Raw genomic sequence first — 13,183 nt, 5'->3', positions numbered from 1 at the left:
CAAAAAACAAAAACAAAAAAAAAAAAGCGTATTAGTAAGAAAAAAAATCGCATTAAACATTCGCATACCCCAGCAGTTCTGTTCAGGGTATGCAAATGTTTAATGCGATTTTTTTCTTACTAATACGATTTTTATTGCGATTATTCGGTAAGCAAATAATTGCGAATACTGCGATATTTAAAGGCCGGCCGAGAGCCACAAAATGTACAGAGGGCCGCAAATGGCCCGCGGGCTGCGAGTTTGAGAACCCTGCTCTATAGTGACTGTTGGGTCACACCTTATTTTACCCAAAACAAAGATCATCCCTGATTTCTCTGTATGTTTACAACTTGGATTTACCCCCAAACAGAGATTGTCTTACTTGTAAACCTGGGTGGGTTTACTGCCCCACCCAGGGGTGGTCCCTGTATTTAATAAAAAACAGTAGTAGTTCTGGCAGGCAGGAGGAGGTCCATACTAGGCAGAAGACTGACAGACTACATGTGTTTCATCCTCAGCCCGGTCTGGATTATTTTGTGTGAACCTGATTCAGACTCGGTTGCTTGGGTTTGGAGATACGGTTTGTGGGGTGATTTTACAGTGACCACTTAGTCAATGTCAGTCATTTATTCACTGGGTCAATAGGGACATTAGGACCTTTGTAAAAAGGGTCAGAAGGATAGTTCCAAGGGCTAGAGTGCTTCCTATGAGAACTAGGTTTGGTGCATGGTATCAAGAGGTCCCCTTTAAGGGAACCAGGTTTAGTCCCTGGCACTGTAGGTGCTAATGAAAAGTAGCCCAAACTACATATTAACTTCCTGAAGCCTACAGGGATTCCTTCCCCCTCATACTATTTTTTTTTTTTTCTTTTTTTGGGTCTTTAGGCCATGCCTAGCAATGCTCAGGGGTTCCTTCTGGCTCTGCACTCAGGAGTTACTTCTGGAGATGCTCAGGAGACTATATGGACTGCTGGGGATAGAATCAACCAGAATCAGCAAGTCAGGTGCCCTATTCGCTGTACTATAGCTCCAGCCCCAAGGGACCAAAATACCATAAAGCCTTAAAAACCTACTACAAAATGAAACAGATTTTATAAATCAGTTAAATAGAATTTTTAAATTCTAGGGCCAGAGTGATAGCACAGTTGAGTAAAGTGCTTCCCTTGCACATGGCCGACCCAGGTTCAATTATATACGGCATCCCATATGGGTCCCTTTGAGCCTGCCAGGAGTGATTCTTGAGTGCAGAGGAATAACCCCTGAGCACTGTCAGGTATGAACAAAAAACCAAAACAATTTATTTTTAATTTAAAAAAGTCTGATTTTTTAGGTTCTAAAAGAGGCAATAGTCTTCAATATTAATATTGAATATTTTTCATATTCCTGAGATTTCTGTCAAAATGAGTTTAAAATTCATTGGAGCTTGTGAGGCAGTACAGCACATAAGGCTTACTTGCTTCACATATTGGCTGACATGGGTTCAAACCCCAGCAACCCATATGGCTCCCTAAGTCCCACAAGGAGTGATCCCCAAGTACAGAGCCAGACGTGAGCCCTGAGGATGGCCAGGTGTGGCCCCCAAACCAAGAAATAAAAAGATACTTACTCAAGCTGATCTGGGATAGAGCAATAGAAAATTCCAAATTTTCTTTTCCTTTTTTGGGGTTGAGGGTCCCTTAGGACTCTAACTGGCAACACCTGACAACTGGCCAAATGGTTCCAAGCTTGGGGCCTTGCACTGTGGTGTCACTTGGGCCCACATGTCTGTGCCCTTGAAGTGCTGGGGGAGTGACTGGGTAGGGCCAAGGAGCAACTCAGGCCTTATTTATTTTTTTTTTTGTGGGGGGGTCACACCCAGCAATGCTCAGGGTTTACTCCTGGCTCTATGCTCAGAAATTGCTCCTGGCAGGCTCAGGGACCATATGGGATGCTGGGATTCGAACCACCGACCTTCTGCATGCAAGGCAAATGCCTTACCTCCACTCTATCTCTCCGGCCCCTGATTTTTCTTTTTATTTCTTTGGCTGCACTCAAGGGTTAATCCTGGTTCTGTGCTCAGAAATCCCTCCTGGCAGGCGCAAGGGAGATATGGGATGCCAGGGATCAAACTCAGGTTGGTCCTGGGTTGGCTGTGTGTACAGCGCCCTATCTGCTGTACAATCACTCCGGTCCTGATTTTCATTTCTGATTTAATTTGTATCAATCAATACTTTTAGATACCCCTGAGGGAACTGTTCCCGAAGAAACTAGACTGAATCTAGAGTGAATCTGTCACAGAAATCTAGTTACCAACAGAGCTGAGGCAAGAGTATCCCTGGCACCTGAGACTTTCTGGTAAATTCTCCCCCAGAGATGACAAGTAGTGTGCAAAGGTTTTAAAAGAAACTTTAGGGGGGGGATCACACAGTACAGGCGTGGTGGTGTCCACCAGCGTACTTAAGACACTTGTGTCACTCACATATTACACAAATAACTCATTTTTCTCTCCCAGTCAACAAAAGGCTTATATTATACTGATGACAAAGCTGCTCATTTGTCATTCACACGGGATGCAGCGGGTTTCACCTCTTGGAGCAATCGGGGAGGGGGCACATGGGATCACGTACCGGTGGCAGGTGATGGGGTGCACTGCCTTGTACAGCTGGGGGATCTTCCTGTTAATCAGAGGCTGCAGAGCCTCTTTGAGCCGATGGTAGTTTCTCTCCAGTTCCCTTTGATACTCCTTTTGATCGGGCCCGATTAAGCTCTTATTTTTTCTTAAGGCATCCTCACACCTGAGAAAAAAAACATTGTGTTACCTTCTGGCAAAATTTCTGGCATAGTTGGGTCTCTTTGGGTAGAGGGCCCAAAACCCAGACTATAGCCCCATTTTCAGAAAATCAAGTTACTCACCACCACCACTCCCAGTGCTAGAAATTACTTTCTTCTTCTTCCCTTTTTTTTTTTTGGCCACACCCAGAAGCATGCTGGGATTACTCCTGGCTCTGCGCTCGGAAATCGCTCCTGGCAGGCTCAGGGAATCATATGGGAAGCCAGGGATCGAACCTGGGTCTGTCTTGGGTTGGCCATGTGCAAAGCACACACCCTACAACTGTATTCTCTCCAAAGGCCCTTAGAAATTACCTTCTTAAAGCCAACAGAGACCCCTAGAGTACCCCAGCACCACTTCCATCCCTTGTTGGTATCACTCACATCAGCAAACACTTAACTTAGTGTTAGCCCAACACACACAAATACATACTGATTCACCAGCTGAGGACAGTGTTGGTTTTTCCCCCCAGCTGAACGTTAAATATATCTTCTGTTAGGTTTACGATAGGGAACAGATAAGTCAAGTGAGTTTCTTTAAAACATTGAACAATTGTGGTTCGGGGGTGGAGCTCTTCATAAAGGGGAGTAAAGGGAGTTTCTGTAAAATCTAGCAAGAGTGGCTCTGTGACAGAACACCTGCTTACCATGAGGAAGGCCAGGAGTTCAAGTCTCAGCACAAATGCCCCCTGGGAAAGTTCTAGTCACATCCAAAGGTGACCCAACAATCAGAATGCATCAAGTTATTCATAGCAGAAGCTTCACAGGCCTGGGCTAAGTAGACATATAGGATCTCCCAGCCAATAACACACCAATACAGTGAAGAGATAAAGTTCCAAGACAGACAAGCCTTGAGAGTTTACCATCCCCAGACACGTCCCCCAAGGAAGGCTAAAAACTGGGGCCAGATGGGGCCGGAGAGATAGCATAGAGGTAAAGCAATTGCCTTGCATACAGGTTGGTAGTTCAAATCCCGGCATCCCATCTGGTCCCCTGAGCCTGCCAGGTGCAATTTCTGAGCGTAGAGCCAGGAGGAACCCCTGAATGCTGCTGGGTGTGGACCCCCCCCCAAAAAAAAGATATGAAGAAAGTATCAGAGAATGATGGGATAATCCAGTTGGAAGAGTCCCCAGGGGAGCAGAAAGAATGGGAAAAGAGCTGCTAGCTGAACAAATTATAGCCGAGAACGTTCCCAGTGTGAGGATTGAATCATATATACTAGATCTAGGAAGCTCAAGTTATAAAAATGGGCTGGAGTGATAGTACAACAGATAGGATGTTTGCCTTGCATGCAACCGACCCAGGTTCGATCCCCAGCATCCCATATGGTCCCTGAGCCTGCCAGGAGTGATTTGTGATCTTACCACCAGGAGTAGCCCTTGAGGGCTGCCAGTTGTGCTTCCCTCCCCACAAAACAACAACAACAACAAAAGAGTTATGAAACAAATAAACCTAAATAGGTGAACTCCAAGACATACTGTAATTAAGATAACAAAAGCTGAGGCCGGAGAGATGGCATGGAGGTAAGGCGTTTGCCTCACATACAGAAGGATGCGGTTCAAATTCCAGCATCCCATATGGTCCCCCGAGACTGCCAGGAACGATTTCTGAGCATAGAGCCAGGAGTAACCCCTGAATGCTGCCGGTGTGACCCCCCCAAAAAAGAAACCAAACAAAAAGAAAAAAAGGAAAAGAAAAGATTGGACTTTTTAAAATGATTGGGGCCAGAGAGATAGCATGGAGGTAAGGTGTTTGCCTTTCATGCAGGACGGTGGTTCGAATCCCGGCATCTTTATAATCCCCTGTGCCTGCCAGGGGCGATTTCTGAGCATAGCTGCTCGGTGTGACCCGAAAACAAAAACAAACAAACAAAAAGGTAACAAAAGCTAAAAACAGAGATTGACTCTTAGAAGCAACAAGATCAAAAAAGAACCACAGGGGTATTGATTTGGGTTCAATCCCTGGCATGCCATATAGTCCCCCAAGCCTTCCAGAAGTGATTTCTGAGCACCGAGCTGGGAGTAACCCAATTAGCACCTCCGGGTGTGACCCAAAAACGAAAAACAAAAAACACAGAAAAAAGGCTCACTATGCAGCTATTAAGTGAAACTTGACAGTCCTGGAAAGAGTAATTCAGAGTCAATATGTTCATGAAATCAATACTCCAACGAGGCAACTAACTTCAGCTAGGTTCTTGTTCCTACTTAAAGGACTAAAGATTCATGAAAAAACAACAGCTGAAGACCTTCATAGCCACTAAGTGATTTGGACTGGAGAGTCCCTCTACGGGGTAGGGCCCTACTAACCTGGTTTGTTTGATCCCTGGCACCCCATTTGGTTCCCTTGCCCTGCCAAGGAGAGACTCCAGGGTACAGAGCCTAGGAGTAAGCCCTGAACACTGCCAGGTGTAATTGGCACCCCCCAAAAAAAGGAAGTAAAGAAACCTTCCTCGGGACTAGTCAGAAACTAAAAACATAAAAAGGGGAAAGGGCAGAGGCATAGTGGCATATTTTTTTTGTTGTTTTGTTTTGGTTTGGTTATTGGGTCAAGGCTTACTCCTGGCTCTATGCTCAGAAATTGCTCCTGGCAGGCTCAAGGGACCATATGGGATGCTGGGATTTGAACCACCGACCTTCTGCATGCAAGGCAAACACCTTACCTCCATGCTATCTCGCCAGCCCCGCATAGTGGCATCTTGGAACATGCACACCAGGCTCACTTGCTCTGAGGTCTGGAGGACAGACTCAGAACATCAGAGGTAAACTATATGGTGCTCTCACGATAAACAAATTGAGAGGACCTGCTAAGAGTAACTGCAACCTGGCCATAGCCTGACAAGCAAGATCTTAAGGACAGGGGAAGAAAAGAAAACTCAAAATACATATAAAACGACAGCAACACATTTCTCCACTTTAATAATCTCACTTAACATCAGTGGCCCAAACTCACCAATCAAAAGGCACAGATTGGGACCGGAGCAGTGGCACAGCGGTAAAACATTTGCCTTGCACGCATCTGACCTAGGACGGACCTTGGTTCGATCCCCCAGTGTCCCATATGGTCCTCCAAACCAGGAATGATTTCTGAGTGCATAGCCAGGAGTAATTCCTGAGCGTCACCGGGTGTGGCCTCCATACCCCCCCCCCAAAAAAAAAAGAGGCACAGAAAGTGGGAGGTCAGAGAGAGAGGACAGTGAGCTGAGCACTTGCTTTGCATGTGGTTGACCAAGATTCCACCCCCAACACCACATACGTATGGTTCTGAACCTGCTAGGAATGATCCCTGAGCACTGCTGGGTGAGCCACTCCCTGTAACCCCCCTCCCAGAAAAAGGGCATAGAGTAGTTGAATGGATAAGGAAACTGAATCCAACATTCTGCCTTTTGTTTTTACAACAGTTGAATGGTCAAAATATATACAGGTACAAGACAAAAGATGGAGAAACAATAGTGTGTGTTTATATGTGGGAAGTGTGTGTGTGTGTGTGTGTGTGTGTGTGTGTGTGTGTGTGTGTGTGTGAGACAAAAGATGGAGAAACAATAGTGTATGTTTATGTATGGAGAGGTGTGTGTATGTGTTTATGTGTGCAGGTACAAGACGAAAGATGGAGAAACAATAGTGTGTGTTTATGTGTGGAGGTGGGGGACTTCCCAAGAAGTGCTCAGGCAGCATGAGGTCAACTCCTGCTGGGAACTGGCTCGATCACCAGACCTGTGGTTGAATGCTTGGTCCCCAAGGATGCTCAGTTTCTTAAGCCTTGAAATGCAGGGGACACAAGGTGGTCCGAGGGGCCCGGAGAGATAGCACAGCGGCGTTTGCCTTGCAAGCAGCTGATCCAGGACCAGAGGTGGTTGGTTTGAATCCCGGTGTCCCATATGGCCCCCTGTGCCTGCCAGGAGCTATTTCTGAGCGCTTAGCCAGGAGTAACCCCTGAGCAATGCTGGGTGTGGCCCAAAAACCAAAAAAAAAAAAAAAAAAAAAAAAAAAAGGTGGTCCGAAATGCATAACAGCTTCTCTTCCTTTTTTGTTTTTGTTTTTTTGGACCACACCCGGTGGTGCTCAGGGGTTACTCCTGGCTGTCTGCTCAGACAGCTCCTGGCAGGCACGGGGGACCATCTGGGACACCAGGATTCGAACCAACCACCTTTGGTCCTGCATCGGCTGTTTGCAAGGCAAACGCCACTGTGCTATCTCTCCAGGCCCAGCTTCTCTTCCTTAAGACTAACAAAGCTACTTATGGTTGCCTTGAAGCCTAGAACTGATGCTGAAGTGATAACAGCAGGTAAGGAGCAGGTAGGGTGCTTGCCTTGCATGCAGCTGACCTGGGTTTGATCCCTGGCACCCCATATGGTTCACTGAGCACCAAGTGTGCTCTCTGAGGCCCTTTTCTTACTGTGGACCATACTCCTGATAGCTTCTCATTCCAGCACTCCCCACACCTCCTCTGGTGTTCCCGTCCTACTGAGGCCCAGATTATTCTCATGAAGAGCCTCACATGAGATGCCTTTAGTACCTTTTAGTGAAATCTTTGAAGCATAGTCTCAGCTTATTATGATGTCTGAAGAGTTTGGGGTCACTCGGGATTTCAGATAGGAAAACTTGGGCAACTTCCAGAGGCCCCTGCAAAATAAGGGGAGAAAATATATTTTTGTCCTCTCGCAATTCATGAGCTCACCCGTATAATTTTTCCCAGCTTTGAGATGGTCACACTGAAGTCAAGACCCATTATTTATTAATGCCTCTATTCAAACTCCGTAGAGTCGCAGTCAAACGAATACGTTTTTAGCTTTTCCTAACGCAAAATCTTTATTCTCATCTCTCCTGACTAACATGTACTCACTGAAGTTTACGCCACGTTCCCGTCCCGCTGTTAGATGTCCATGGCCCCTACATCTGTACTAACTTGGGATTCTCTGCACCAACCTGGTTCACTGTGGTGCCCACAGAGCCCTGGAGCACCATCTGCAGCATTTTGGGATCTGCTGGATCCTGATGGGTGGCGAAGGCCAACTCCTGTGTCTTTTTCTGCATGTCTTCAATGGCCACCTCGATGGGCGTTAATATAATCTGCATGAAAGGACATTGGTAAAGTGGCAGGATGACTATTTCAGGAGTCACAAAAATATCAAAGAATCAGCATGCAGGGAGGGGAAGACTGGAGACCCTTTTAGAAATGAGAGATAGCCCAGCAGTAGGGCAGTTGCCTTGCATGCGGCTGACCAGGGAGGGACCCGGTTCGATTCCTGGCATCCTATGTGTCCCCCAAGTCTGCCAAGAGTGTTTTCTGGGGGCCGGAGAGATAGCATGGAGGTAAGGCATTTGCCTTGCATGCAGAAGGACCGTGGTTCGAATCCCGGCATCCCATATGGTCTCCTGAGCCTGCCAAGAGTGATTTCTGAGCATTACTGGGTGTGGCCTCAAAAGCAATCAATCAATAAGTAAAGTTTAAAAAAAAAGGAAATTATTATCTAATGATGAAACACTAAATATTCTCTGCATGACAAAATACGAACCTTTAAATCAGGGTCTGAGAGTCCCCTTTAGAGCACAGCCCACTCCCATCAAGGACTCAGGAGAGACACTGAAACTTGGCCATGGGCACAGCCCCCAAGGGTGAATATCTGGAGTTGTATCACCAGCCCCTCCGGGGTTGGCTCCCCCAAACCTCTCTACCCGTGTGCAGGCTGACCTCCTCTTTGTGGGTGACGTTGACCCTGGTCTTGATGTAGGGGAAGGCGTGAGATGTGGTCAGGATGGTCTTTCGCTTGAACTGCTCGTGCAGCTCCCCGTGGGCACGGCCGTCCAAAGTGAAGGGCGTGCAGTACATGAAGCGGCGAAGGTTGTAGTTCTTGTCAAAATATGTGATCCTGTCCTTCATCTCATACGTGTCGAAGTAGGGCTCCACATAGGTGATCTGAATGTACGCCTGCGAGAGGAAAGCGTCCTTCGTTCACTCAGGGTTCCAGTGCCACGGCTGACACCCTTGCCCAGAAACAGTGCCTGCTGTGACCTGGGCCTGTGAGCGGTGCCAAGCTAATCGGCCATACCTTGTTGGGATCTAATTTGCACTTGTCCACTGGATTGGAATCCTTGATTACTTCAACCACGTCTTCTCCAAATCTTTCTCCATAAAATCCCTGTAATTAAAAAAAAATCTTTTACACGAAGTTAGCAACAGTAAAGAATAAAGGAGGTGGAGTGGTGGCGCGAGCGGTAAGGCATTTGCCTTGTGTGTGCTAGCCTAGGACGGACTGTGGTTCGATCCCCCGACATTCCATGTGGTCCCCCAAGCCAGGAGCGATTTCTGAGCACAGAGCCAGGAGTAACCCAAGTGTCATCAGGTGTGGCCCAAAAACCAAAAACCAAAAATAAAAAAACAAACAGAAAAACAACCTTTGGAGTTTTAGCTCCAAGATGAATTGCTATTTAATTCCTTATGTCATTTCTACATAATGTAAATAATACTATCAATTTCTATGTAGATCAAAGTAATTTGGAAGGACACAGGTTTCCAAAATATGTGTGAAAACAGCATAAAAATAAAAATAGATTATCATCACTAGTGTTAGAACAAAATGTAAAAGAATGGAAAACAAAATCCCAATTATAGAATCTATCTACATGCTCTCTCTTTCCCCCACAAGATTGTTATTGAATCCTTTCTCTAAATGGTGATTTTGTTTGTTTGTTTTGAGCCACACACGGTGACACTCAGGAGTTACTTCTGGCTATGCGTTCAGAAATCGCTCCTGCCTTGGGGGACCTTATGGGATGCCAGGGAATTGAACCGCAGTCCGTCCTAGGCTAGTGCAAACAAGGCCTTAGCGCTCCGTGCCACTGCTCCAGCCCCACCTAAATAGTGACTTCTTGATCGAGAACCAACTGAGTAAATCACTAGATCTAGATCCGAATGTCTTTTCTCCAGAGAGAATCGCAATGAAAGATGACATCTGCATTCACCTCTAATCTGTGAGATATCTCTGCCAGTTTGGTTATTGCAGGCTCCTTGTAAACAAATTCTTGTTCATCCAAATCCCCGAACTTGCTTCCATAAAAACCAACACGAAAATAAGTGCCAAACATCCGCTTACCATCCTAGGTTTGGGAAAATAAAAAGACATTTTAGTGCAGAATCTTTTTGTCTTCACCTGGAATTTATTATTGCTATATTCAGATACAATTCCTAAAAGACTGCAAAAATTTTTTTCAATCCAACATTATAACATCATGTTATTCCCCAAAAACAAACATTCCCGTATCATTATTTTTGTTTTTTGTTTTTTTTTGGGCCACACCTGTTTGATGCTCAGGGGTTACTCCTGGCTAAGTGCTCAGAAATTGCCCCTGGCTTGGGGGGACCATATGGGACGCCGGGGGATAGAACCGTGGTCCTTCCTTGGCTAGCGCTTGCAAGGCAGACACCTTACCTCTAGCGCTACCTCGCTGGCCCCACGTATCATTATTTCTAACATATAGCATCATGTAATTAGGGCTTTTACCACATTGTAGAGGGTAGTTGCTACTTAATTTTTTAGTGTTTTTCAAGGTGTGTAGCAGCTGGTGATTACTTTGTATTGGCTCATTATATTTTAAATTTTTTTGTATTATTTTGGGCTACACCTGGTGACGCTCAGGGTTTACTCCCGGCTATGTGCTCAGAAATCTCTCCTGGCTTGGGGGACCATATGGGACACCAGGGGATTGAACCAATGTCTGTCCTGGGCCAACCACGTGCAAGGCAAATGCCTTATTGCTATGCTATTGCTCCGGCCCTTATTGGTCCGTTTTAAATCCATACCACTACAACGAATTATTTCCCTGTTTTTGAGAAAAGATGGTGAAAATATCACCTGTGTCTTAGCTGCTGAGAATCAGTGTGTGCTAAGTCAAGTTACAATTTGGGAACAATACTAACACATGTGATGAGTATTAGCCATATTAGCCTTTGCACAATCTCTTTATATACATTGAATGAGATCATACAAGTTAGGAGCTGCATAGGTGATCACCTGGCATAGGTGCTCAGCAACCATTGGACCACTCAGAGCACTAAAGGGATGAGTTACGAGTATCCTGCTGCCAATCAAATCTTTCTAGGTGGAAGAGGAACTAAAAATGGGGCAGAGAGGGAAAAAGACATGTAGGAAAGATAAAAAGAAAAATGCAGACGAGCTGGTTATTCTCAAGTCTCCAAGCCACCCTCTGCATACATTAGCCACACAATCAAGTTTCAAGGACACTGGGGTTGAAGCCACACTGACAGCACAGGGGAGAACAAGCTTGGAAGCTCGTGTAGACACACATACACACATGTACACGCGCACGCACGCGCACACACACACACACACACACACACACACACACACACACACACACACCAGCCACCCACTTCCCTGTATGCTCCAAAGACCTGTATAAAGAGCCACTACCTCTCTATATATCTCTGAATTCTCTTTAAACTTTCTCTGGTTTATACTTTTCCTCTACTGGGGTTCTTTTTTTTTTTTTGGTTTTTGGTTTTTGGGCCACACCCAGCGTTGCTCAGGGGTTACTCCTGGCTGTCTGCTCAGAAATAGCTCCTGGCAGGCACGGGGGACCATATGGGACACCGGGATTTGAACCAACCACCTTTGGTCCTGGATTGGCTGCTTGCAAGGCAAACGCTGCTGTGCTATCTCTCTGGGCCCTGGTTCATTCTTCTTGGTCTACTGGGTTCTTAATTGAAAAGTCAAAGAGGCTTGTAAAAGTAAGATGGTAGACAAAATAGAAAATTCTGATTTTTTTTTGTTTTTTTGTTTTTGTTTGTTTTGGGTCACATTTAGCGGCACTCAGGGATTACTTTTAGTTCTTCAATAAGAAATTGCTCCTGGCTGACTCGGGGGATCATATGGGATGCTGGGGATTGAAGGTGGGTCAGCAGTGTGCAAGGTAAGGAAAACGCCCTACCCACTGTGCTTTCACTCCAGCTTCCAGAAAATCACGATTCTTACTTTTTTTCCTGTTTACTCAGTCCCTGGGCATTGAACCTAGAACTTCACACAAGCAAGGCAAGTGTTTTACCACTGAACTACATCCCTGTCCTTAATTTATTAGTTGTTTGTTTTCATCGTTTATGGGCCACACCTGATGGTGCTCTGAGGTCACTCCCAGTGGTGCCTGGTGAACAGTGTGGGACCAAGCCCAGGTCTTCTGCATGCAAAGCATATACTCACTATCCCTCCGATTACTTTATCAGGTGTTTTTGATTTTTTGGTTTGCTTTGTTTGGGACCACACCCAGCAGTGCTCAGGGCTTGCCTTGTACTCAGGGAACACTCCAGTGCTCCAGGACTATATGTGGTGCCAGAAAATCGAATAAGAATTAGCTGCTTGCAAGCAAGATTCCTGCCCACTGAACCCCCCTGCCACTCCCACGTCCCATTAATTTAGAAGCTTCATAAGGTAAAAAAGCACTGCAATTGAAATATCCACCCTCCATTTCAATCCCAAAGAAGTAACATTTTGCTTTAATTTGGGGGTGTTGACACCCCACCCAGTGGTGCTCAGAGAAGACTCCAGACCAATGCTCAGGGGCCCATTCAGGGTTGGAAATGAACCTGAGCCTTTTGCTTGTGAACAAGTGCTCCAGCCCATGGGCTTGCTCCATACTGCAGTGAGAAGGAAAATTTCATAGTGAATGTTTTACAAAGAAACTTGACGTTTTCAATGAAAACGTTTTCATGTTATACTTCAAAAATTCATTTCTAAAGCAAACAAAATCTCCCTAGTAGAAAATTCTGATTAAAATCCTCATATAAGGGCCCGGAAAGATAGCACAGCGGTGTTTGCCTTGCAAGCAGCCGATCCAGGACCAAAGGTGGTTGGTTCGAATCCCGGTGTCCCATATGGTCCCCCGTGCCTGCCAGGAGCTATTTCTGAGCAGACAGCCAGAAGTAACCCCTGAGCTTGGCCGGGTGTGGCCCAAAAACAAAAAAAAATTATTAAAAAAAAAAACCTCATATAAATCCACAGAACAGGAAGTTTCTAAGAAAAATTAAGACTCTGTGACTATTTTTTTTTATTTTATCTGATTTTTTTTTTGGATTTTGGCAGGTTTATAGCAATGCCCTACAGACACACGTTTTCTTTTTCTTTTTTTGGTCTGTGACTATTTTTTAACAATGTCATAAAGACATTCAAAAATAATGCCTATTAAAAGTTAGAAATAGTGCCACTCTGGCTTTTCTCAAAAGTTTCCAACTTAAAATCCATTCCCCCCCCCTCCCCCATGCTGGTTATTGAACCCCCAGAGCTTCATAGGTGCCAAGGAAATGCTGGCTCACATTCTTTTTATGGGGGGGGGGGGGGAGAGAAACACACCTGGTGGTGCTTAGGGGTTACTGCTCCTGGCTCTGTGCTC

General features: G+C 45.6%; 1 protein-coding gene across 1 annotated transcript in view; it reads right to left on the bottom strand.

Moving 5' to 3' along the window:
* DOCK7 (dedicator of cytokinesis 7) overlaps nt 1-13,183 on the bottom strand; it is a 193,924-nt gene that overhangs the window by 1,961 nt on the left and 178,780 nt on the right. Inside the window, exons 43-48 of the mRNA XM_049774381.1 lie at nt 9,746-9,880; nt 8,833-8,922; nt 8,475-8,711; nt 7,709-7,852; nt 7,299-7,405; nt 2,585-2,752 (exon numbers count right to left, since the gene is read on the bottom strand). Of these exons, the coding sequence (XP_049630338.1) occupies nt 2,585-2,752; nt 7,299-7,405; nt 7,709-7,852; nt 8,475-8,711; nt 8,833-8,922; nt 9,746-9,880 (881 nt within the window). The remainder of the gene's footprint in view (nt 1-2,584; nt 2,753-7,298; nt 7,406-7,708; nt 7,853-8,474; nt 8,712-8,832; nt 8,923-9,745; nt 9,881-13,183) is intronic.

Source organism: Suncus etruscus, chromosome 6 (genome assembly GCF_024139225.1).
Source record: "Suncus etruscus isolate mSunEtr1 chromosome 6, mSunEtr1.pri.cur, whole genome shotgun sequence".
NCBI classification, from domain to species: domain Eukaryota; kingdom Metazoa; phylum Chordata; class Mammalia; order Eulipotyphla; family Soricidae; genus Suncus; species Suncus etruscus.
The sequence above is the reverse complement of the archived record's forward strand: the minus strand, read 5'-3'. Positions and strand labels throughout refer to the sequence as shown.